Raw genomic sequence first — 27,755 nt, forward strand, 5'->3', positions numbered from 1 at the left:
GTCGAGAGCTGCAAGAGAATGACTGGTAGTGGCAGTTAGGGGAGGAGCTATATAGACAGCTCTGCTGTGGGTGATCCTCTTGCAGCTTCCTGTTGGGAAGGAGAATATCCCACAAGTAATGGATGATCCGTGGACTGGATACACCTTACAAGAGAAAAAACAAAACAAAAAAAAACCTACGTCTAAAACCCCCCCAAAATAAAACCAAATCCCTATGAAAATAAAAGCCCCCAAAATAACCCCCCCCTAATATAATACTAAACTACCAATAGCCCTTAAAAGGGCTTTTTGTAGGGCATTGCCCTAAGTTAAACAGCTCTTTTGCAGTTAACAAAACAAAAATTCAAATCCCCCCCCAACACAGTAAAACCCAAAACCCCCCCAAAATAAATAAACCTAACACTAAAAAAACTAAAATATCCATTGCCCTGAAAAGGGCATTTGTATGGGCATCACTAATACGCCCATCACTAAAAAAAATATTAAAAAAAAATCAAAAAAATCTAACCCCCAAAAATTAAACCTAAATTTAAAAGGGACACTGTACCCAAAATTTTTCTTTTGTAATTCAGAAAGAGCATGCAAATTTTAAGCAACTTTCTAACTTACTCCTATTATCAATTTTTCTTTGTACTCTTGCTATCTTTATTTGAAAAAGAAGGCATCTAAGCTTGTTTTGGGTTCAGAACTCTGGACAGCAACTTTTTTTGTTGGTGAATGAATTTATCCACCAATCAACAAGGGCAACCCAGGTTGTTCAACAAAAATGGGCCAGCATCTAAACTTACATTCTTGCATTTCAAATAACGATACCAAGAGAATGAAGAAAAATTGATAAAAGGAGTAAATTAGAAAGATGCTTAAAATGTCATGCTCAATCTGAATCACAAAAGAAAAAATTTGGGTACAGTGTCCCTTTAAGTTATGCTAAAATTACAGAAAATAAAATCTAATATTACAGTAAATAAAAAAAACATAATTTATATAGGCACTTACCGGATTAATTTCTTTCATATTGGCAAGAGTCCATGAGCTAGTGACGTATGGGATATACAATCCTACCAGGAGGGGCAAAGTTTCCCAAACTTCAAAATGCCTATAAATACACCCCTCACCACACCCACAATTCAGTTTTAACGAATAGCCAAGTAGTGGGGTGATAAAGAAAGGAGTAAAAAGCATCAACAAAGGAATTTGGAAATAATTGTGCTTTATACAAAAAAATCATAACCACCATAAAAAAGGGTGGGCCTCATGGACTCTTGCCAATATGAAAGAAATTAATTTATCAGGTAAGTTCCTACATAAATTATGTTTTCTTTCATGTAATTGGCAAGAGTCCATGAGCTAGTGACGTAAGGGATATCAATACCCAAGATGTGGAACTCCACGCAAGAGCCACTAGAGAGGGAGGGATAAAAATAAACAGCAATATGCTGAAAAATTAATCCACAACCCAAAATATAAGCTATTCTTATGAAGAAAAGAAAAACTTAAAACATCAGCAGAAGAATCAAACTGAAACAGCTGCCTGAAGAACTTTTCTAACAAAAACTGCTTCTGAAGAAGCAAATAAATCAAAAACGGTAGAATTTAGTAAATGTATCTAAAGACCAAGTTGCCGCTTTGCAAATTTGATCAACTGAAGCTTCATTCTTAAAAGCCCACAAAGTGGAGACTGATCTAGTAGAATGAGCTGTAATTCTCTGAGGCGGGCCTGACCCGACTCCAAATAAGCTTGAAGAATCAAAAGCTTTAACCAAGAAGCCAATGAAATAGCAGAGGCCTTCTGACCTTTCCTAGGACCAGAAAATATAACAAATAGACTAGAAGTCTTCCTGAAATCTTTAGTAGCTTCAACATAATATTTCAAAGCCCTTACCACATCCAAAGAATGTAAGGATCTTTCCAAAGAATTCTTAGGATTAGGACACAAGGAAGGGACAACAATTTCTCTACTAATGTTGTTAGAATTCACAACCTTAGGTAAAAACTTAAATGAAGTCAGCAAAACCGCCTTATCCTGATGAAAAATCAGAAAAGGAGACAAGAAAGAGCAGAAAGCTCAGAAACTCTTCTAGCAGAAGAGATAGCCAAAAGGAACAACACTTTCCAAGAAAGTAGTTTAATGTCCAAAGAGTGCTTAGGCTCAAATGGAGGAGCCTGTAATGCCCTCAAAACCAAATTAAGACTCCAAGGAGGAGAAATTGATTTAATGACGGGCTTAATACGAACTAAAGCCTGTACAAAACAGTGAATATCAGGAAGAGTAGCAATCTTAATAAAACAGAAAGAGCAGAGATTTGTCCCTTCAAGGAACTTGCAGACAAACCCCTATCCAAACCATCCTGGAGAAACTGTAAAATTCTAGGAATTCTAAAAGAATGCCAGGAGAATTTATGAGAAGAACACCATGAAATGTAAGTCTTCCAAACTCTATAATAAATCTTTCTAGAGACAGATTTACGAGCTTGTAACATAGTATTAATCACTGAGTCAGAGAAACCTCTTTGACTTAGAACAAAGCGTTCAATTTCCACACCTTCAAATTTAATGATTTGAGATCCTGATGGAAAAATGGACCTTGAGATAGTAGGTCCGGCCGTAACGGAAGTGGCCAAGGCGGGCAACTGGACATCCGCACCAGATCCGCATACCAAAACCTGTGTGGCCATGCTGGAGCCACCAGCAACACAAAAGACTGTTCCATGATGATTTTGGAGATCACGCTTGGAAGAAGAACTAGAGGCGGGAAGATGTAAGCAGGATGATAATACCAAGGAAGTGTCAGTGCATCCACTGCTTCCGCCTGAACATCCCTGGACCTGGACAGGTATCTGGGAAGTTTCTTGTTTAGATGAGAGGTCATGAGATCTATCTCTGGAAGACCCCACATCTGAACAATCTGAGAAAACACATCCGGATGGAGAGACCACTCCCCTGGATGTAAAGTCTGGCGGCTGAGATAATCCGCCTCCCAATTGTCTACACCTGGGATATGCACCGCAGAGATTAGACAGGAGCTGGATTCCGCCCAAGCAAGTATCCGATACACTTCTTTCATAGCTTGGGGACTGCGAGTCCCACCCTGATGATTGACATAAGCCACAGTTGTGATATTGTCTGTCTGAAAACAAATGAACGGTTCTCTCTTTAGCAGAGGCCAAAACTGAAGAGCCCTGAGAATTGCACAAAGTTCTAAAATATTTATTGGTAATCTCGCCTCTTGAGATTTCCAAACCCCTTGTGCTGTCAGAGATCCCCAAACAGCTCCCTAACCTGAAAGACTGGCATCTGTTGCCCCTTGAACCAAACGATGGTGATCTATCCACCATGTCAGAGTATCGTACATTGGGATTCAAGGATATTAATTGTGATATCTTTGTATAATCCCTGCACCATTGATTCAGCATGCAAAGCTGTAGAGGTCTCATGAGAAAACGAGCAAAGGGGATCGCGTCCGATGCTGCAGTCATGAGACCTAAAACTTCCATGCACATAGCCACTGAAGGGAATGACAGACTGAAGGTGCCGACATGCTGCGACCAATTTTAATCGTCTCTTGTCTGTTAGAGACAGAGTCATGGACACAATCTATCTGGAAGCCTAAAAAGGTGACCCTTGTCTGAGGAATCAAGAAACTTTTTGGTAAATTGATCCTCAACCATGTTTCCGAAGAAACAACACTAGTTGATTTGTGTGAGATTCTGAAGTACGTAAAGACTGAGCTAGTACCAAGATATCGTCCAAATAAGGAAACACTGCAATACCCTGTTCTCTGATTACAGATAGTAGGGCACCCAGAACCTTTGAAAAGATTCTTGGAGCTGTTGCTAGGCCAAATGGAAAAGCAACAAATTGGTAATGCTTGTCTAGAAAAGAGAATCTCAGAAACCGATAGTGTTCTGGATGAATCGGAATATGAAGGTATGCATCCTGCTAGTCTATTGTGGACATATAATGTCCTTACTAAACAAAAGGCAGAATAGTCCTTATAGTCACCATCTTGAAAGTTGGTACTCTTACATAACAATTCAAAATTTTCAGACCCAGAACTGGTCTGAACAAATTTTCTTTCTTTGGTACAATGAATAGGTTTGAATAAAACCCCAAACCTTGTTCCTGAGGAGGAACTGGCATGATTACCCCTGAAGACTCAAGGTCTGAAACACACTTCAGAAAAGCCTGAGCTTTTACTGGATTTATAGGGATGCGTGAGAGAAAAAAATCTTCTCACAGGAGGTCTTACTTTGAATCCTATTCAATACCCTTGAGAGACAATGCTCTGAATCAAATGATTTTGGACAGATTTTATCCAAAAATCCTTGAAAAACCTTAATCTGCCCCCTACCAGCTGAGCTGGAATAAGGGCCGCACCTTCATGCGGACTTAGGGGCAGACTTTGGTTTCCTAAATGGCTTGGATTTATTCCAATTTGAGGAAGGCTTCCAACTGGAAGCAGATTCCTTGGGAGGAGGATTGAGTTTTTGTTCCTTATTCTGACGAAAGGAACGAAAACGGTTAGAAGCCTTAGATTTACCCTTAGGTTTTTTATCCTGAGGCAAAAAAAAACTCCTTTTCCTCCAGTGATAGTTGAAATAATAGAATCCAACTGAGAACCAAATAAATTATTACCTTGGAAAGAAAGAGATAGTAATCTAGATTTAGATGTCATATCAGCATTCCAAGATTTAAGCCACAAACCTCTTCTAGCTAATACAGCTAAAGACATGGATCTAACATCAATTTTGATAATATAAAAAATGGCATCACAAATAAAATTATTAGCATGTTGCAGTAAGAGAGTAATGCTAGATATGTCAGGATCCAATTCTCGTTGCGCTAAATTCTCCAACCAAAAAGTTAAGGCAGCCGCAACATCAGCCAAAGAAATAGCAGGTCTGAGAAGATGACCTGAATATAAATAGGCCTTCCTTAGATAGGATTCAAGCTTCCTATCTAAAGGATCCTTAAAGGAAGTACTATCTTCCATAGGAATAGTGGTAAGTTTAGGAAGAGTAGAAATAGCCCCATCAACTTTGGGGATTTTTTCCCAAAACTCTGTTTATCATGACAGCTATTACAAATGACATTTGGTGGAATCATTTCTACACTTTTACAACAAATGCACTTAGCTTTGGTAGAACCAATGTCAGGCAGCAATGTTCCAGCAGAAACTTCAGAGGCAGGATCAGATTGGGACATCTTGCTCAATGTAAGAGAAAAAACAACATATAAAGCAAAATGATCTATTTCCTTATATGACAGTTTCAGGAATGGGAAACAAGGCAAAAGCATAGGCCTCTGATAGAGAAAAAAGCAAGAGGCAAACATCAATGGGGTATTGAAATAATGAAAAAAATTTGGCGCCAAGTATGACGCACAACGTAACGTAAACCTTTTTGTCGGCAAAAATAACCAGAAATGACACACTCGCGTCACTAATTACGCCGCCGTGTGAAAGGTCTCGGCGTCACGTGTGACGACGGAAATGACGAAGTTGCGTCATAAACGTCTTTTTCTGCGCCAAAAAAAAAATTCGTGCCAAGAATGAAGCAATAAAGTTTAGCATTTGACGCACCCCCGGGCCTAATACCCGCAATAGTAAGAAGTAGTCAAATGAAAAAAAAACTAAAACCCCAGGTAAGAAATAAATTTCTTAAAATGTTTAAATTCCCCAAATATGAAACTGACAGTCTGCTGAAGGAAATACATGAACCTGACTCATGGCAAATATCAGTACAATACATATATTTAGAACTTTATATAAATGCATAAAGTGCCAAACCATAGCTGAGGTGTATTAAGTAATAAAAAACATACTTACCAAAAGACACTCATCCACATATAGCAGATATCCAAACCAGTACTAAAACAGTTAGTAGAGGTAATGGTAAATTGAGAGTATATCGTCGATCTGAAAAGGGAGGTAGGAGATGAATGTCTACGACTGATAACAGAGAACCTATGAAATAGACCCCCGTTAGGGAAATCATCGTATTCAATAAGTGATACTCCCTTCACGTCCCTCTGCCATTCGCTGTACTCTGAGAGGAATCGGGCTTCAACAATGCTGAGAAGCGCATATCGACGTAGAAATCTTAGCACAAACTTACTTCACCACCTCCATAGGAGGCAAAGTTTGTAAAACTGAATTGTGGGTTTGGTGAGGGGTGTTATTTATAGGCATTTTGAGGTTTGGGAAACTTTGCCCCTCCTGGTAGGATTGTATATCCCATATGTCACTAGCTCATGGACTCTTGCCAATTACATGAAAGAAAAGCAGATTTGTCAGTGTCAATATCTGAGGTAGGATCATCTGAATCAGATAGATCCTCATCAGAGGTGGATAATTCAATATGTTGTCGGTCATTTGAAATTTCATCAACTTTATGAGATGTTTTTAAAGACCTCTTACGCTTATTAGAAGGTGGAAATGCAGACAAAGCCTTCTGAATAGAATCAGTAACAAATTCTTTAAAATTCATAGGTATATCATGTACATTAGAAGTTGAAGGTACTGCAACCGGCAATGTACGATTACTGATGGACACACTATCTGCATGTAAAAGTTTATCATGACAACTAATACAAATGACATTAGGAGATATAATCTCCACAATTTTACAACAAATGCAATTAGCTTTGGTAGAACCGATGTCAGGCAGCAAAGTTACAACAGATACTTCTGAGGCAGGATCAGATTGAGACATCTTGCAAAATGTAAAAGAAAAACAACATATAAAGCAAAATGATCAATTTCCTTATATGACCGTTTCAGGAATGGGAAAAAATGCAAATAGCATAGCCCTCTGACATAGAAAAAGGCAAGAGGCTAAAAGCAATGGGGCAATAAATAATGAAAAAAGTTTGGTGGCAAGTATGACACACAACGTAACTGAATTTTTTTTTTTGGCGCCAACCAAGTCAGGAAATGACACACTTGCGTCACTGACGCAACCCTATGTGAACCTCTGCGTCAATTACGACGTCAGAAATGACTAACTTTCGTCAACGGACGTGCCTTTCACGCCAAAAAATTATCGTGCCAAGAATAACGCAAAAAAGTGTAGCATTTGGCGCACCCGCGAGCCTAAGTCAGCCCGCAATTTGAAACAAAGTAGTCAATTGAAAAAAAACAGAATTTATGTTTACCTGATAAATTACTTTCTCCAACGGTGTGTCCGGTCCACGGCGTCATCCTTACTTGTGGGATATTCTCTTCCCCAACAGGAAATGGCAAAGAGCCCAGCAAAGCTGGTCACATGATCCCTCCTAGGCTCCGCCTACCCCAGTCATTCGACCGACGTTAAGGAGGAATATTTGCATAGGAGAAACCATATGATACCGTGGCGACTGTAGTTAAAGAAAATAAATTATCAGACCTGATTAAAAAACCAGGGCGGGCCGTGGACCGGACACACCGTTGGAGAAAGTAATTTATCAGGTAAACATAAATTCTGTTTTCTCCAACATAGGTGTGTCCGGTCCACGGCGTCATCCTTACTTGTGGGAACCAATACCAAAGCTTTAGGACACGGATGAAGGGAGGGAGCAAATCAGGTCACCTAAATGGAAGGCACCACGGCTTGCAAAACCTTTCTCCCAAAAAATAGCCTCAGAAGAAGCAAAAGTATCAAACTTGTAAAATTTGGTAAAAGTGTGCAGTGAAGACCAAGTCGCTGCCCTACATATCTGATCAACAGAAGCCTCGTTCTTGAAGGCCCATGTGGAAGCCACAGCCCTAGTGGAATGAGCTGTGATTCTTTCAGGAGGCTGCCGTCCGGCAGTCTCGTAAGCCAATCTGATGATGCTTTTAATCCAAAAAGAGAGAGAGGTAGAAGTTGCTTTTTGACCTCTCCTGTTACCAGAATAAACAACAAACAAGGAAGATGTTTGTCTAAAATCCTTTGTAGCATCTAAATAGAATTTTAGAGCGCGAACAACATCCAAATTGTGCAACAAACGTTCCTTCTTCGAAACTGGTTTCGGACACAAAGAAGGCACGACTATCTCCTGGTTAATGTTTTTGTTAGAAACAACTTTTGGAAGAAAACCAGGTTTAGTACGTAAAACCACCTTATCTGCATGGAACACCAGATAAGGAGGAGAACACTGCAGAGCAGATAATTCTGAAACTCTTCTAGCGGAAGAAATTGCAGCCAAAAACAAAACTTTCCAAGATAATAACTTAATATCAACGGAATGTAAGGGTTCAAACGGAACCCCCTGAAGAACTGAAAGAACTAAGTTGAGACTCCAAGGAGGAGTCAAAGGTTTGTAAACAGGCTTGATTCTAACCAGAGCCTGAACAAAGGCTTGAACATCTGGCACAGCTGCCAGCTCTTTGTGAAGTAACACAGACAAGGCAGAAATCTGTCCCTTCAAGGAACCTGCAGATAATCCTTTCTCCAATCCTTCTTGAAGAAAGGATAGAATCCTAGGAATCTTTACCTTGTCCCAAGGGAATCCTTTAGATTCACACCAACAGATATATTTTTTCCATATTTTGTGGTAAATTTTTCTAGTTACAGGCTTTCTGGCCTGAACAAGAGTATCAATAACAGAATCTGAGAACCCTCGCTTTGATAAGATCAAGCGTTCAATCTCCAAGCAGTCAGCTGGAGTAGGACCAGATTCGGATGTTCGAACGGACCTTGAACAAGAAGGTCTCGTCTCAAAGGTAGCTTCCATGGTGGAGCCGATGACATATTCACCAGATCTGCCTACCAAGTCCTGCGTGGTTACGCAGGAGCTATCAAGATCACCTACGCCCTCTCCTGATTGATCCTGGCTACCAGCCTGGGGATGAGAGGAAACGGCGGGAATACATAAGCTAGGTTGAAGGTCCAAGGTGCTACTAGTGCATCTACTAGAGTCGCCTTGGGATCCCTGGATCTGGACCCGTAGCAAGGAACCTTGAAGTTCTGACGAGAGGCCATCAGATCCATGTCTGGAATGCCCCATAATTGAGTAATTTGGGCAAAGATTTCCGGATGGAGTTCCCACACCCCCGGATGCAATGTCTGACGAATCAGAAAATCCGCTTCCCAAGTTTCCACTCCTGGGATGTGGATTGCAGACAGGTGGCAGGAGCGAGTCTCCGCCCATTGAATGATTTTGGTCACTTCTTCCATCGCCAGGGAACTCCTTGTTCCCCCCTGATGGTTGATGTACGCAACAGTCGTCATGTTGTCTGATTGAAACCGTATGAACTTGGCCCTCGCTAGCTGAGGACAAGTCTTGAGAGCATTGAATATCGCTCTCAGTTCCAGAATATTTATCGGTAGAAGAGATTCTTCCCGAGACCAAAGACCCTGAGCTTTCAGGGATCCCCAGACCGCGCCCCAGCCCATCAGACTGGCGTCGGTCGTGACAATGACCCACTCTGGTCTGCGGGAGGTCACCCCTTGCGACAGGTTGTCCAGGGACAGCCACCAACGGAGTGAGTCTCTGGTCCTCTGATTTACTTGTATCTTCGGAGACAAGTCTGTATAGTCCCCATTCCACTGACTGAGCATACACAATTGAAATGGTCTTAGATGAATGCGCGCAAAAGGAACTATGTCCATTGCCGCTACCATCAAACCTATCACTTCCATGCACTGCGCTATGGAAGGAAGAGGAACGGAGGGAAGTATCCGACAAGAGTTTAGAAGTTTTGTTTTTCTGGTCTCTGTCAGAAAAATCCTCATTTCTAAGGAGTCTATTATTGTTCCCAAGAAGGGAACTCTTGTCGACGGAGATAGAGAACTCTTTTCCATGTTCACTTACCATCCGTGAGATCTGAGAAAGGCCAGGACTATGTCCGTGTGAGCCTTTGCTTGAGGAAGGGACGACGCTTGAATCAGAATGTCGTCCAAGTAAGGTACTACAGCAATGCCCCTTGGTCTTAGCACCGCCAGAAGGGACCCTAGTACCTTTGTGAAAATCCTTGGAACAGTGGCTAATCCGAAAGGAAGCGCCACGAACTGGTAATGCTTGTCCAGGAATGCGAACCTTAGGAACCGATGATGTTCCTTGTGGACAGGAATATGTAGATACGCATCCTTTAAATCCACCGTGGTCAAGAATTGACCTTCCTGGATGGAAGGATTGTTCGAATGGTTTCCATTTTGGACGATGGAACCTTGAGAAACTTGTTTAGGATCTTGAGATCTAAGATTGGTCTGAACGTTCCCTCTTTTTTGGGAACTACGAACAGATTGGAGTAGAACCCCATCCCTCGTTCTTTTAATGGAACAGGATGAATCACTTCCAGAAGATAACCTTGGAAGACTATTTCTAACGCCCAAGGATCCAGAACATCTCTTGCCCAAGCCTGAGTGAAGAGAGAGAGTCTGCCCCCCACCAAATCCGGTCCCGGATCGGGGGCCCGCATCTCATGCTGTCTTGGGAGCAGTGGCAGGTTTCTTGGCCTGCTTTCCTTTGTTCCAGCCTTGCCTTGGTCTCCAGGCTGGATTGGCTTGAGAAGTATTACCCTCCTGCTTAGAGGACGTAGCACTTGGGGCTGGTCCGTTTCTGCGAAAGGGACGAAAATTAGGTTTATTTTTGGCCTTGAAAGACCTATTCTGAGGAAGGGCGTGGCCCTTGCCCCCAGTGATATCAGAGATAAACTCTTTCAAGTCAGGGCCAAACAGTGTTTTCCCCTTGAAAGGAATGTCAAACAATTTGTTCTTGGAAGACGCATCCACTGACCAAGATTTTAACCAAAGCGCTCTGCGCGCCACAATAGCAAACCCAGAATTTTTCGCCGCTAACCTAGCCAATTGCAAGGTGGCGTCTAGGGTGAAAGAATTAGCCAATTTAAGAGCACGAATTCTGTCCATAATCTCCTCATAAGAAGAAGAATTACTAATAATCGCCTTTTCTAGCTCATCGCACCAGAAACACGCGGCTGTAGTGACAGGGACAATGCATGCAATTGGTTGTAGAAGGTAACCTTGCTGAACAAACATCTTTTTTAGCAAACCTTCTAATTTTTTATCCATAGGATCTTGGAAAGCACAACTATCTTCTATGGGTATAGTGGTGCGCTTGTTTAGAGTAGAAACCGCCCCCTCGACCTTGGGGACTGTCTGCCATAAGTCCTTTCTGGGGTCGACTATAGGAAACAATTTTTTAAATATGGGGGGAGGTACGAAAGGTACACCGGGCCTGTCCCATTCTTTATTAACAATGTACGCCACCCGCTTGAGTATAGGAAAAGCTTCGGGGGGCCCCGGGGCCTCTAGGAACTTGTCCATTTTACATAGTGTTTCTGGAATGACCAGATAATCACAATCATCCAAATTGGATAACACCTCCTTAAGCAGAGCGCGGAGATGTTCCAACTTAAAATTAAAAGTAATCACATCAGGTTCAGCTTGTTGAGAAATTTTTCCTGAATCTGAAATTTCTCCCTCAGACAAAACCTCCCTGGCCCCCTCAGACTGGTGTAGGGGCCCTTCAGAAACAATATCATCAGCGTCCTCATGCTCTTCAGTATTTTCTAAAACAGAGCAGTCGCGCTTTCGCTGATAAGTGGGCATATTGGCTAAAATGTTTTTGATAGAATTATCCATTACAGCCGTTAATTGTTGCATAGTAAGGAGTATTGGCGCGCTAGATGTACTAGGGGCCTCCTGTATGGGCAAAACTGGTGTAGACGAAGGAGGGGATGATGCAGTACCATGCTTACTCCCCTCACTTGAGGAATCATCTTGGGCATCATTTTTACTAAATTTATTATGACATAAATCACATCTATTTAAATGAGAAGGAACCTTGGCTTCCCCACAGTCAGAACACAATCTATCTGGTAGTTCAGACATGTTAAACAGGCATAAACTTGATAACAAAGCACAAAAAACGTTTTAAAATAAAACCGTTACTGTCACTTTAAATTTTAAACTGAACACACTTTATTATTGCAATTGCGAAAAAGTATGAAGGAATTGTTCAAAATTCACCAAAATTTCACCACAGTGTCTTAAAACCTTAAAAGTATTGCACACCAAATTTGGAAGCTTTAACCCTTAAAATAACGGAACCGGAGCCGTTTTTATATTTAACCCCTTTACAGTCCCTGGAATCTGCTTTGCTGAGACCCAACCAAGCCCAAAGGGGAATACGATACCAAATAATGCCTTCAGAAAGACTTTTCTATGTATCAGAGCTCCACACACATGCAGCTGCATGTCATGCTGTTCTCAAAAACAAGTGCGCCATACCGGCGCGAAAATGAGGCTCTGACTATGATTAGGGAAAGCCCCAATAGAATAAAGTGTCTAAAACAGTGCCTGCCGATATTATTTTACAAAAAATACCCAGATTAAATGATTCCTCAAGGCTAAATATGTGTAAATATGATCGATTTAGCCCAGAAAATGTCTACAGTCTTAATAAGCCCTTGTGAAGCCCTTATTTACTGTGTGAATAAAAATGGCTTACCGGATCCCATAGGGAAAATGACAGCTTCCAGCATTACATCGTCTTGTTAGAATGTGTCATACCTCAAGCAGCAAAAGACTGCTCACTGTTCCCCCAACTGAAGTTAATTCCTCTCAACAGTCCTGTGTGGAACAGCCATGGATTTTAGTAACGGTTGCTAAAATCATTTTCCTCATACAAACAGAAATCTTCATCTCTTTTCTGTTTCAGAGTAAATAGTACATACCAGCACTATTTTAAAATAACAAACTCTTGATTGAATAATAAAAACTACAGTTAAACACTAAAAAACTCTAAGCCATCTCCGTGGAGATGTTGCCTGTACAACGGCAAAGAGAATGACTGGGGTAGGCGGAGCCTAGGAGGGATCATGTGACCAGCTTTGCTGGGCTCTTTGCCATTTCCTGTTGGGGAAGAGAATATCCCACAAGTAAGGATGACGCCGTGGACCGGACACACCTATGTTGGAGAAAGACTAAACCCCAGGTAAGAAAAATATTTCTTAATATTAACTTTCCCCAAATATGAAACGGACAATCTGCAAAAGGAAATACATGAACCCGACTCATGGCAAATATAAGTACAATACATATATTTAGAACTTTATATAAATGCATAAAGTGCAAACCATAGTTGAGGTGTGGTAAGTAATAAAAACATACTTACCAAAAGACACCCATCCACATATAGCAGATTAGCCAAACCAGTACTGAAACGGTTATCAGTAGAGGTAATGGTATATGAGAGTATATGGTCGATCTGAAAAGGGAGGTAGGAGATGAATCTCTACGACCGATAACAGAGAACCTATGAAAAAGACCCCCGTTAGGAAAATCATTGCATTCAATAGGTGATAATCTCTACGTCCCTCTGACATTCGCTGTACTCTGAGAGGAATCAGGCTTCAAAATGCTGAGAAGTGCATGTCAACGTAGAAATCTTAGCACAAAGTTACTTCACCACCTCAATAGGAGGCAAAGTTTGTAAACCTGAATTGTGGGTGTGGTGAGGGGTGTATTTATAGGCATTTTGAGGTTTGGGAAACTTTGTCCCTCCTGGTAGGATTGTAAATCCCATACGTCACTAATTAATGGACTCTTGCCAATTACATGAAATAATTTTTTTTTACACCAAAATGCCCCTTTCAGGGCAATGTGTAGTTTAGGTTTTTCAGAGTTAGGTTCTTTTATTTTGGGGGGTTTGGTGGGTGTGGGGTTTTACTGTTCCTAAAGAGCTGCTTATAAAGGCCTGAGCTAAATAAACAGGGAGCAGCTGCGAAACTGACCCAACAGATTTAACTATTTAGTTGCAGAGGAAAATTACTCTAAGCGCCTGCTAATGTACACACCTTCTCTCACCCTGTCACAATATCACACATACACAAACTTGAAGTGCCCATAAGATAGCTTTAGTGTGCCTAAAATGTTTAACTGATTACTTACCAATAGACACTCGTCCAGCAGCAAATAAGCAGTAGACAGTCAAAACCAATACTGAAACACATCACCAGAGATTAAGGAATAGGTGTATTATTTTAGATCCATAAAGGGAGGCAAAAGACAAGTCCCTGCGACAAACTATAGATTGTTTATGAAAAAAAATCCCCTAGGTGAAAAACAGAAGAATAACTAACGATACCCCATATACATCCCTCTGACAAGCACACTACTCTGAGGGGAAAACCAGGCCTCATTATGCACATCTTCATTCTTAAACCACCTCCAGTGGAGGCAAAGTAAAGACTCAGGAATGTGCGAGGTGGAAGGGGTTTTATAGGGCTCTTGGGAATCTCTGCCTTCTCCTAGTAGTAGAGAAGAGTAATTACCAGGAGTAACGGATTGTGGACTCTCACCATCTGTATGAAAGAAAAACAAACAGCATGGAAAAAGTATAGGCTTACATACATAAGACTTATTATCCTAACAAATACCTGCAATGAAAGAATCATCAAATTGTATACCCAATAGTACAGTACAAAACAAATAGTACAAGGTTTCAAGCAAGCTGGGAAACCCAGACAATTTCCGGGTCTGCTTCTGTAGCAGGGTTGAGGGAAACTTTATGCAAGAACACTTTGAAACTTAGCTACAGCTCAAAAATCCTGTGGCGAAGCGCCAGAATCACCACCTAAACTATACAGTAATAATCTGCGTGTTTGCTAGGGCCCTGACAAAAAAAAAGAAGAAGAAAGAATGGCTGAATTTTACAGTAGGGAGTGTGCTATAGTGGTTAACCCATTATTCTGAATTTGGGCAAAACTAATGTGTCTAACTCTAAATAGGTAGAAACTGAGCTAATTTAGACAGAAAGGTGAGGGGTATTAAATAGGAGTGGTAGTATTTTGTTGAGGAGTGAGACAGCACAAAGGGCAGAGTGTAGAAAAGCATAAAAAAATGAAGGTATAACATAAAAGTATTGCTTACCAGCGTGTTTACTCCAGTAGGTACACTAGCCAATGTGGAAGCAGTGGTAGATTTAGGTGATTTTACAGTTGGTGTACATACAGGCAGCACTACAGAAGTCTGGCTTGCAACATCTTTATGGCATGATAGTTCAGCTGCATTCTTTTCATGAAGTGCTGCATTGCTAAAGATAAAAGCACTAATGTTAAACAGGCCACTTAAAATATACAAAACAAGTAAAAGCACTAAAATGCTGCAAGAGGTTGTAGCCTTGACTTTAGCTCTTAAGAAAAGACAGTAAATTATTCCAACTAAGTAACATTTTCTATCAACCTCACAGAGGAATATGCTAGTTTAAATTTTTCCCCCCACCAGTGCATGTCAATTTTTACAGCAACATCTCACGAATGTGCAATATAGAAATTAACCACAAAATCAATCTGTTTAATTGTACTCTTATCCTGAAAGTTATTTTTAATTGAGTGTAAAAATCATTTTAAATAAAAACTGCTTATGAAAATGTATACTTTAATCAACCAGTAAACAGAGTGCGAAAACAAGTACATTTACTTTACCATGTTAAATTGTAAAAATAAAAACTCAATGGTATTAATGCCCAAGGAACCAAGAAAAAAGGCTTTTGTTTATGCTAATAATGCAAAACGGAAAGAGAAGCAGTCTGCCAGGAACGAACAGCAGCTTTAATAGCTTGTTCTATGGCCCGGTTACCACCTGGAAGTAGCTTCTTTCTGCCCAATTGTGCTTTTCAGAGAGGAAAACTTTCCTGTAGTATATCAGTCTGATCCCGCTGACATGGTCAGCCCAGCCCCGAAATAACAGGCAATTCTCCACTGAACAAGGAAAACGGCAACCCCAGACGACTTTTGGCCTTCTCTGGGCCTAGTCAGTGAGGTGCAGCCATATTCCTTTAAAGCACATTGGGCAAGGAGTCCATGTCTGGTTTCCCCCATCATCCATAGGGAGACTATCCCCAGGGTCATATTTACATATGCAAAAAAGAAAGAGAAGTAGTCTGCCAGGAATGAACAGCAGCTTCAATAGCCTGGTTTTCATGTTCCTTGTTCAGAGAATTGCCTGGTATTTCGGGGCTGGACTGACCATGTCGGCAGGATCAGACTGATATACTACAGGAAAGTTTTCCTCTGTGAAAAGCACAATTGGGCAGGAAGAAGCTACTCCCAAGGTGGCAACCGCACAAGCTATTGATGCCGCTGTTCATTCCTGGCAGACTGCTTCTCTTTCTGTTTTGCATATGTAAATATGATCCTGGGGATAGTCTCCCTAAGGGTGATGGGGGAAACCAGACATGGACTCCTTGCCCAATGTGGTTAGAGGGATATGGCTGCACCTCACTGATGAGGCCGAAACGATCGTCTGGGGTTGTCATGTTCCTTGTTCAGAGGAGAATTGCGTGGTATTTCGGGGCTGGACTGACCATGTCGGCGGGATCAGACTGATATACTACAGGAAAGTTTTCCTCTGTAAAAAGCACAATTGGGCAGAAAGAAGCTACTCCTAGGTGGCAACCGGGCCATAGAACAAGCGATTGATGCTGCTGTTTGTTCCTGGCAGACGGCTTCTCTTTCTGTTTCGTTTATGCTAATAAGCCAAATGATCCAGAGTGAAATCAAATGGCACTTTGTGTTAAAGGTTTGAAGCCTTTTTCTAGGTCCAGAAAGATCAAAATAAGTAATCCCATTTATATTTTGTTTTTTACTACATCCAAATTGGTCTTTAGAATTAAATCCCTTAAGAAACGTGAATTTTAGAGAATAATTTGTTCAAAGTACCCAATATTTTGTAATATTTAAACAAATTTTTTTTAGTAAACAACTCAAGGTATTGATATAGGCCCATTTTGGTATGTCACGCCACCATTTTGCAGCCAAATGCGATCATAATAAAAAAATTGTTAACTTTGCAACAAATTCGTCTTTGGCAACTAGAAGACTGCTAATTGCAGCTACGCACCACACCACACATAGCTTGTAAGGTAAATTTTTGCTGTAGTGTAAAGATTAGCCTCCCAAACATCTTTCTTCCCTCCCCCCATCTTAGGTACCTGCAGGCAGTCTGTGAGCATGCATTTTATTTAAAAAAAATGTAAGTTATTTATGTATTCCTCACCCTCCCACCTCCCTGATCGCCCCCAAACCATTTTTGTTACTGGCAGTTAGCCTGACAATAAAACTTTCTCTGTAGTGTAACAGCCCCCCTCCAAGATTGTATTTTCCGTTGTGAAGAGCCCCCTCCAACATTATGTGCCATAGTTTATGGCTGTAGGTGGTTCCATCCATCTCCCCACACTTTTTCTCTGTAGGTAGGGAAACCCCCCAAGTCTGCTGGCTTCAATGACTGCACTACTATGAATATTTTATTTGGCAAATAGAAAAAAAAAGGTTATGTTTTAGATTTAGTCTATTGGCATCTTCTGGATTTTTCAACATTGGGATAATTTTCGGGAGTTATCTGGCAGTTCTCACCCAGTTTTGATGAAGTCAACCTTCAGCATTGCCGCCAAGACGCTCTGTAGCCGACAGCGGTTTAGGCGGGCTGTGTAGAATGCGTTTCATGGATGGTGTTTTCCTACGTAAGCACGCTTAGCTTTGCACCCAGAACAAGCGGACTCACAAGATTCCTATGATGGTTCCGACTTCAAGTCGTGAGCCTATTACACTTATTTAATATGTGGCGATACTTCACTCTGTTCCAGAAACACTAAAAATCATACTTACCTACAAAAGTGATTCAGGCAGGCTGCACATTCAGTGTTACAGCTCACTGGATTCATGGTTTCAGCAATCAGTAGAGAGGAAGGACATGTGCTACAGGAGCATCTGGGATAAATCTAGATTTTATGGGGTTTTCCTATAATTTTGTATTATTATGGATCTACATCTAGAATTCTTATGGGAAACCTTATCCTCTGATGTTTTTATTTCATGTTTCGGACCACCTACTATTGTGTCTCTGGCCTATATATTTGCTGTGACCAACGGACCTCAGAGTTTTGGCTGTCACACAAATCCCAAATATTTTTTATTAGCTTTTCACAAGAGACTGCTAATCCATGTGGGCTATATAGATAACGTGCTCTTTCCCGTGGAGTTGTGCATGGTACTGCACTAATTTGCTAAAACAGATAATAGCCATGTGGTATGCAGGCTGTCAGAAGAGGTAAAAAATGTATTCTTACCTGATAAATGTATTTCTTGACACGGTGAGTCCACAGATCATCTTAATTACTGTTGGGAAAATCACTCCTGACCAGCAGTAGGAGGCAAAGAGCACCACACCAAAAGTTGTTTAATACCACTCCCCCTACCCACAATCCCCAGTCATTTGACCAAAGGGAAAGGAAGTAATCTAAGGTACAGAGGTGCCTGAAGTTTATAGAAAAGCAAACTGTCTGAAAAACAGGGTGGGCTATAGACTTACAGTGTCAAGAAATAAATAAATTTATCAGTTAAGAAAAAATTATGTTTTCTTTCTAATGACACGGTGAGTCCATGGATCATCTTAATTACTGTTGGGAATCCATACTCAAGCTAGAGGACATAGATGATAAGGGAGGCACAAGACAGTTAACCTAAACAGAAGGCACCGCTGCTTGAAGAACCTTTCTCCCAAAAGAAGTCTCTGCTGAAGCAAAAGTATCAAATTTGTAAAAATTTAGAAAAAAGTATGCAAAGATGACCAAGTCGCAGCCTTGCAAAGCTGATCTACAGAAGCTCCATTTTTGAAATCCCAAGAAGATGAAACAGCCCTCGTGGAATGAGCCGTGATTCTCTCAGGAGGCTGCTGACCAGCAGTCTCATATGCCAAGCGAATAACACTCCTCAACCAACAAGAAAGTGAAGTAGCTATCTTACCCTTGCGCTTTGCAGAAGCGACAACCAATAAAGAAGACTGACGAAAATCGTTAGTCGCCTGCAAATAATATTTCAATGCACGAACCACATCTAGGTTGTGCAACAAACGCTCCTTATGAGAAGGATTAGGACACAAAGAAGGAACAATCTCTTGATTAATATTCTTATCAGAAACAACCTTGGGAAGAAAACCCAAGGCAGTATGCAGAACTACCTTATCAGAGTGAAAAATAAGTAAAGGTGATTCATACTGTAAGGCAGAAAGCTCCGAAACTCTACGAGCAGAAGAAATAGCCACCAGAAACAAAACCTTCCAAGATAACATCTTAATATCTAAAGAATGCATACGTTCAAAAAGAACCAAATTAAGGCTCCAAGGTGGAGTAGTAGACTTAAACACAGGCCGAATTCTAACCAAGGCCTGACAAAAAGAATGAACATCTGGCACATCCGCCACGAGCTTGTGCAATAAAATAGATTAAGCAGAAATTTGACCCTTCAGGGTAATAGCAGATAAACCTCTCTCCAAACCCTCCTGGAGAAAAGACAAAATCCTAGGAATCCCAACTCTACTCTATGAGTAGCCTTTGGATTCACACCAATACAAATATTTGAATCATAGTCTCAATGACTGATTCAGAAAAACCACGCTTAGAAAGAATCAAGCATTCAATCTCCAAGCAGTCAGCTTCAGAGAAACGAGATTTGGATGAAGGGAACCTGCAGAAGCAGGTGCTTCCTTAATGGAAGAGAGGTGGAAAAGAAGACATCTCCACCAGATCTGCAAACCAGATTCTGTGAGGCCATGCCGGAGCAATGAGAATCACCAATGCCCTCTCTTGTTTGACCTGAGCAATGACCTGAGGAAGAAGTGCAAACTGAAAGTGCCAGACTGAAAGTTCAAGGAACTGCCAGAGCATCTATCAGAATAGCCTGAGGATCCTTTGACCTCGACCCGTACCTCGGCATTCTGACGAGATGCCATGAGATCCAACTCTGGCTGCCCCCAACTGAGAATCAAGCTGGAAAATACCTGTGGATGAAGTTCCCACTCCCCCGGATGAAAAGTCTGTCTGCTCAGAAAATCCGCTTCCCAATTGTCCACCCCTGGAATATGGATAGCAGACAGACAACAGTTGTGAATCTCCGCCAACTGAATAATCTTGGCTACCTTTGTCATGGCCAAGGAACTCCAAGTTCCTCCCTGATGATTGATGTAAGCCACTGACTTTATGTTGTCCGACTGAAACCTGATAAACTGGGTTGAAGCTAGCTGAGGCCAAGCTAGAAGAGCATTGAAAATTGCTCTCAGTTCCAAAACATTTATTGGAAGAACCGACTCCTCCTGAGTCTATAGACCCTGAGCCCTTAATGAACCCCAAACAGCAACCCAGCACAGCAAACTGGCATCTGTGGTTACAGTCACCCAGGCAGGTCTGCAAAAGCAAGTTCCCTGAGAGAGAAGATCCTGAGACAACCACCATGGAAGAGAATCTCTTGACATCTGATCTTTGGAGAAAGAACCGCATAATGCCCGTTCCACTGCCTGAGCAAGCATAACTGCAATGTTCTGAGATGGAACCGAGCAAACGGAATGATGTCCATGACTGAAACCATCAGACCAATAACCTCCATGCACTGAGCCACTGACTGCCGAGGAAGGGACTGAAGAGCAAGACACTTATTGAAAATCTTTGACTTTCTTACTTCTGTCAGAAAAATTTTCATCTCTAGAGAATCTATAATGGTCCACAAAAATACCACTCTTGTAGCCGGAATTAAGGAACTTTTTCCTAAATTCACCTTCCAACCGTGGGAGTGCAGAAAAAACATAATTTATGCTTACCTGATAAATTCCTTTCTTCTGTTGTGCGATCAGTCCACGGGTCATCATTACTTCTGGGATATAACTCCTCCCCAACAGGAAATGCAAGAGGATTCACCCAGCAGAGCTGATATAGCTCCTCCCCTCTACGTCAGTCCCAGTCATTCGACCAAGAATCAACGAGAAAGGAGTAACCAAGGGTGAAGTGGTGACTGGAGTATAATTTAAAAAATATTTACCTGCCTTAAAAAACAGGGCGGGCCGTGGACTGATCGCACAACAGAAGAAAGGAATTTATCAGGTAAGCATAAATTATGTTTTCTTCTGTTATGTGCGATCAGTCCACGGGTCATCATTACTTCTGGGATACCAATACCAAAGCAAAAGTACACGGATGACGGGAGGGATAGGCAGGCTCATTATATAGAAGGAACCACTGCCTGAAGAACCTTTCTCCCAAAAATAGCCTCCGAAGAAGCAAAAGTGTCAAATTTGTAAAATTTGGAAAAAGTATGAAGCGAAGACCAAGTTGCAGCCTTGCAAATCTGTTCAACAGAGGCCTCATTCTTAAAGGCCCAAGTGGAAGCCACAGCTCTAGTGGAGTGAGCTGTAATTCTTTCAGGAGGCTGCTGTCCAGCAGTCTCATAGGCTAAACGTATTATGCTACGAAGCCAGAAAGAGAGAGAGGTAGCAGAAGCTTTTTGACCTCTCCTCTGTCCAGAATAAACGACAAACAAGGAAGAAGTTTGGCGAAAATTTTTAGTTGCCTGCAAGTAGAACTTGAGGGCACGAACTACATCCAGATTGTGTAGAAGACGCTCCTTCTTTGAAGAAGGATTTGGACACAAGGATGGAACAACAATCTCTTGATTGATATTCCTGTTAGTAACTACCTTAGGTAAGAACCCAGGTTTAGTACGCAGAACTACCTTGTCTGAGTGAAAGATCAGATAAGGAGAATCACAATGTAGGGCTGATAACTCAGAGACTCTTCGAGCCGAGGAAATAGCCATTAAAAATAGAACTTTCCACGATAACAATTTTATATCAATGGAATGAAGGGGTTCAAATGGAACACCTTGTAAAACGTTAAGAACTAAGTTTAAACTCCATGGCGGAGCAACGGCTTTAAACACAGGCTTGATCCTAGCTAAAGCTTGACAAAAAGCCTGGACGTCTGGATTTTCTGACAGACGCCTGTGCAACAAGATGGACAGAGCTGAAATCTGTCCCTTTAATGAACTAGCCGATAAACCCTTTTCTAGACCTTCTTGTAGAAAGGACAATATCCTAGGGATCCTAACCTTACTCCAGGAGTAACGTTTGGATTCGCACCAGTATAGGTATTTGCGCCATATTTTATGGTAAATCTTTCTGGTAACAGGCTTCCTAGCCTGGATCAGGGTATCAATAACCGACTCAGAAAAACCACGCTTTGATAAAATCAAGCGTTCAATTTCCAAGCAGTCAGTTTCAGAGAAGTTAGATTTTGATGTTTGAATGGACCCTGTATCAGAAGGTCCTGTCTCAGAGGTAGAGACCAAGGCGGACAGGATGACATGTCCACTAGATCTGCATACCAAGTCCTGCGTGGCCATGCAGGCGCTATTAGAATCACAGATGCTCTCTCTTGTTTGATTTTCGCAATCAATCGAGGAAGCAGCGGGAAGGGTGGAAACACATAAGCCATCCCGAAGTTCCAAGGTGCTGTCAAAGCATCTATCAGAACCGCTTCCGGATCCCTGGATCTGGACCCGTAGTGAGGAAGTTTGGCGTTCTGGCGAGACGCCATGAGATCTATCTCTGGTTTGCCCCAACGTCGAAGTATTTGGGCAAAAATCTCCGGATGAAGTTCCCACTCTCCCGGATGAAAAGTCTGGCGACTCAAGAAATCCGCCTCCCAGTTTTCCACTCCCGGGATGTGGATTGCTGACAGGTGGCAAGAGTGAGACTCTGCCCAGCGAATTATCTTTGATACTTCCATCATTGCTAGGGAGCTTCTTGTCCCTCCCTGATGGTTGATGTAAGCTACAGTCGTGATATTGTCCGACTGAAACCTGATGAACCCCTGAGTTGTTAATTGGGGCCAAGTATAATCACCATAGTCCTCTCACACATCCTATCTAGTCGTTGGGTGCAAGAGAATGACTGGGACTGACGTAGAGGGGAGGAGCTATATCAGCTCTGCTGGGTGAATCCTCTTGCATTTCCTGTTGGGGAGGAGTTATATCCCAGAAGTAATGATGACCCGTGGACTGATCGCACATAACAGAAGAAACATAATTTATGTAAGAACTTACCTGATAAATTCATTTCTTTCATATTAGCAAGAGTCCATGAGCTAGTGACGTATGGGATATACATTCCTACCAGGAGGGGCAAAGTTTCCCAAACCTCAAAATGCCTATAAATACACCCCTCACCACACCCACAAATCAGTTTAATGAATAGCCAAGAAGTGGGGTGATAAGAAAAAAGTGCGAAAGCATAAAAAAGAAGGAATTGGAATAATTGTGCTTTATACAAAAAAATCATAACCACCACAAAAAGGGTGGGCCTCATGGACTCTTGCTAATATGAAAGAAATGAATTTATCAGGTAAGTTCTTACATAAATTATGTTTTCTTTCATGTAATTAGCAAGAGTCCATGAGCTAGTGACGTATGGGATAATGACTACCCAAGATGTGGATCTTCCACGCAAGAGTCACTAGAGAGGGAGGGATAAAATAAAGACAGCCAATTCCGCTGAAAATAATCCACACCCAAAATAAAGTTTAAATCTTATAATGAAAAAAACATAATTTATGTAAGAACTTACCTGATAAATTCATTTCTTTCATATTAACAAGAGTCCATGAGCTAGTGACGTATGGGATATACATTCCTACCAGGAGGGGCAAAGTTTCCCAAACCTTAAAATGCCTATAAATACACCCCTCACCACACCCACAAATCAGTTTAACGAATAGCCAAGAAGTGGGGTGATAAGAAAAAGTGCGAAGCATATAAAATAAGGAATTGGAATAATTGTGCTTTATACAAAAAAATCATAACCACCACAAAAAAGGGTGGGCCTCATGGACTCTTGTTAATATGAAAGAAATGAATTTATCAGGTAAGTTCTTACATAAATTATGTTTTCTTTCATGTAATTAACAAGAGTCCATGAGCTAGTGACGTATGGGATAATGACTACCCAAGATGTGGATCTTTCCACACAAGAGTCACTAGAGAGGGAGGGATAAAATAAAGACAGCCAATTCCTGCTGAAAATAATCCACACCCAAAATAAAGTTTAACAAAAAACATAAGCAGAAGATTCAAACTGAAACCGCTGCCTGAAGAACTTTTCTACCAAAAACTGCTTCAGAAGAAGAAAATACATCAAAATGGTAGAATTTAGTAAAAGTATGCAAAGAAGACCAAGTTGCTGCTTTGCAGATCTGGTCAACCGAAGCTTCATTCCTAAACGCCCAGGAAGTAGATACTGACCTAGTAGAATGAGCTGTAATTCTTTGAGGCGGAGTTTTACCCGACTCAACATAGGCAAGATGAATCAAAGATTTCAACCAAGATGCCAAAGAAATGGCAGAAGCTTTCTGGCCTTTCCTAGAACCGGAAAAGATAACAAATAGACTAGAAGTCTTACGGAAAGATTTCGTAGCTTCAACATAATATTTCAAAGCTCTAACAACATCCAAAGAATGCAATGATTTCTCCTTAGAATTCTTAGGATTAGGACATAATGAAGGAACCACAATTTCTCTACTAATGTTGTTGGAATTCACAACTTTAGGTAAAAATTCAAAAGAAGTTCGCAACACCGCCTTATCCTGATGAAAAATCAGAAAAGGAGACTCACACGAAAGAGCAGATAATTCAGAAACTCTTCTAGCAGAAGAGATGGCCAAAAGGAACAAAACTTTCCAAGAAAGTAATTTAATGTCCAATGAATGCATAGGTTCAAACGGAGGAGCTTGAAGAGCTCCCAGAACCAAATTCAAACTCCAAGGAGGAGAAATTGACTTAATGACAGGTTTTATACGTACCAAAGCTTGTACAAAACAATGAATATCAGGAAGAATAGCAATCTTTCTGTGAAAAAGAACAGAAAGAGCAGAGATTTGTCCTTTCAAAGAACTTGCGGACAAACCCTTATCCAAACCATCCTGAAGAAATTGTAAAATTCTCGGTATTCTAAAAGAATGCCAAGAAAAATGATGAGAAAGACACCATGAAATATAAGTCTTCCAGACTCTATAATATATCTCTCGAGATACAGATTTACGAGCCTGTAACATAGTATTAATCACGGAGTCAGAGAAACCTCTATGACCAAGAATCAAGCGTTCAATCTCCATACCTTTAAATTTAAGGATTTCAGATCCGGATGGAAAAAAGGACCTTGTGACAGAAGGTCTGGTCTTAACGGAAGAGTCCATGGCTGGCAAGATGCCATCCGGACAAGATCCGCATACCAAAACCTGTGAGGCCATGCCGGAGCTATTAGCAGAACAAACGAGCATTCCCTCAGAATCTTGGAGATTACTCTTGGAAGAAGAACTAGAGGCGGAAAGATATAGGCAGGATGATACTTCCAAGGAAGTGATAATGCATCCACTGCCTCCGCCTGAGGATCCCGGGATCTGGACAGATACCTGGGAAGTTTCTTGTTTAGATGAGAGGCCATCAGATCTATCTCTGGGAGCCCCCACAATTGAACAATCTGAAGAAATACCTCTGGGTGAAGAGACCATTCGCCCGGATGCAACGTTTGGCGACTGAGATAATCCGCTTCCCAATTGTCTACACCTGGGATATGAACCGCAGAGATTAGACAGGAGCTGGATTCCGCCCAAACCAAAATTCGAGATACTTCTTTCATAGCCAGAGGACTGTGAGTCCCTCCTTGATGATTGATGTATGCCACAGTTGTGACATTGTCTGTCTGAAAACAAATGAACGATTCTCTCTTCAGAAGAGGCCAAAACTGAAGAGCTCTGAAAATTGCACGGAGTTCCAAAATATTGATCGGTAATCTCACCTCCTGAGATTCCCAAACTCCTTGTGCCGTCAGAGATCCCCACACAGCTCCCCAACCTGTGAGACTTGCATCTGTTGAAATTACAGTCCAGGTCGGAAGAACAAAAGAAGCCCCCTGAATTAAACGATGGTGATTTGTCCACCACGTTAGAGAGTGTCGAACAATCGGTTTTAAAGATATTAATTGAGATATCTTCGTGTAATCCCTGCACCATTGGTTCAGCATACAGAGCTGAAGAGGTCGCATGTGAAAACGAGCAAAGGGGATCGCGTCCGATGCAGCAGTCATAAGACCTAGAATTTCCATGCATAAGGCTACCGAAGGGAATGATTGTGACTGAAGGTTTCGACAAGCTGTAATCAATTTTAGACGTCTCTTGTCTGTTAAAGACAGAGTCATGGACACTGAATCTATCTGGAAACCCAGAAAGGTTACCCTTGTTTGAGGAATCAAAGAACTTTTTGGTAAATTGATCCTCCAACCATGATCTTGAAGAAACAACACAAGTCGATTCGTATGAGACTCTGCTAAATGTAAAGACTGAGCAAGTACCAAGATATCGTCCAAATAAGGAAATACCACAATACCCTGTTCTCTGATTACAGACAGAAGGGCACCGAGAATCTTTGTGAAAATTCTTGGAGCTGTAGCAAGGCCAAACGGTAGAGCCACAAATTGGTAATGCTTGTCTAGAAAAGAGAATCTCAGGAACTGATAATGATCTGGATGAATCGGAATATGCAGATATGCATCCTGTAAATCTATTGTGGACATATAATTCCCTTGCTGAACAAAAGGCAATATAGTCCTTACAGTTACCATCTTGAACGTTGGTATCCTTACATAACGATTCAATAATTTTAGATCCAGAACTGGTCTGAAGGAATTCTCCTTCTTTGGTACAATGAAGAGATTTGAATAAAACCCCATCCCCTGTTCCGGAACTGGAACTGGCATAATTACTCCAGCCAACTCTAGATCTGAAACACAATTCAGAAATGCTTGAGCTTTCACTGGATTTACTGGGACATGGGAAAGAAAAAATCTCTTTGCAGGAGGTCTCATCTTGAAACCAATTCTGTACCCTTCTGAAACAATGTTCTGAATCCAAAGATTGTGAACAGATTTGATCCAAATTTCTTTGAAAAAACGTAACCTGCCCCCTACCAGCTGAACTGGAATGAGGGCCGTACCTTCATGTGAACTTAGAAGCAGGCTTTGCCTTTCTAGCAGGCTTGGATTTATTCCAGACTGGAGATGGTTTCCAAACTGAAACTGCTCCTGAGGACGAAGGATCAGGCTTTTGTTCTTTGTTGAAACGAAAGGAACGAAAACGATTGTTAGCCCTGTTTTTACCTTTAGATTTTTTATCCTGTGGTAAAAAAGTTCCTTTCCCACCAGTAACAGTTGAAATAATAGAATCCAACTGAGAACCAAATAATTTGTTTCCCTGGAAAGAAATGGAAAGTAGAGTTGATTTAGAAGCCATATCAGCATTCCAAGTCTTAAGCCATAAAGCTCTTCTGGCTAAGATAGCCAGAGACATAAATCTAACATCAACTCTAATAATATCAAAAATGGCATCACAGATGAAATTATTAGCATGCTGGAGAAGAATAATAATATCATGAGAATCACGATTTGTTACTTGTTGCGCTAGAGTTTCCAACCAAAAAGTTGAAGCTGCAGCAACATCAGCCAATGATATAGCAGGTCTAAGAAGATTACCTGAACATAGATAAGCTTTTCTTAGAAAAGATTCAATTTTTCTATCTAAAGGATCCTTAAACGAGGTACCATCTGACGTAGGAATGGTAGTACGTTTAGCAAGGGTAGAAATAGCCCCATCAACTTTAGGGATTTTGTCCCAAAATTCTAACCTGTCAGGCGGAACAGGATATAATTGCTTAAAACGTTTAGAAGGAGTAAATGAATTACCCAATTTATCCCATTCCTTAGCAATTACTGCAGAAATAGCATTAGGAACAGGAAAGACTTCTGGAATAACCGCAGGAGCTTTAAAAACCTTATCCAAACGTATAGAATTAGTATCAAGAGGACTAGAATCCTCTATTTCTAAAGCAATTAGTACTTCTTTAAGTAAAGAGCGAATAAATTCCATCTTAAATAAATATGAAGATTTATCAGCATCAATCT

General features: G+C 41.1%; 1 protein-coding gene across 1 annotated transcript in view; it reads right to left on the minus strand.

The window, feature by feature from the left end:
• LARP4 (La ribonucleoprotein 4) overlaps positions 1-27,755 on the minus strand; it is a 447,695-nt gene that overhangs the window by 46,831 nt on the left and 373,109 nt on the right. The window contains exon 17 of the mRNA XM_053705530.1: positions 14,856-15,018. Coding sequence (XP_053561505.1) covers positions 14,856-15,018 — 163 coding nt within the window. The remainder of the gene's footprint in view (positions 1-14,855; positions 15,019-27,755) is intronic.

This window comes from Bombina bombina, chromosome 3 (assembly GCF_027579735.1).
Source record: "Bombina bombina isolate aBomBom1 chromosome 3, aBomBom1.pri, whole genome shotgun sequence".
Lineage (NCBI taxonomy): Eukaryota > Metazoa > Chordata > Amphibia > Anura > Bombinatoridae > Bombina > Bombina bombina.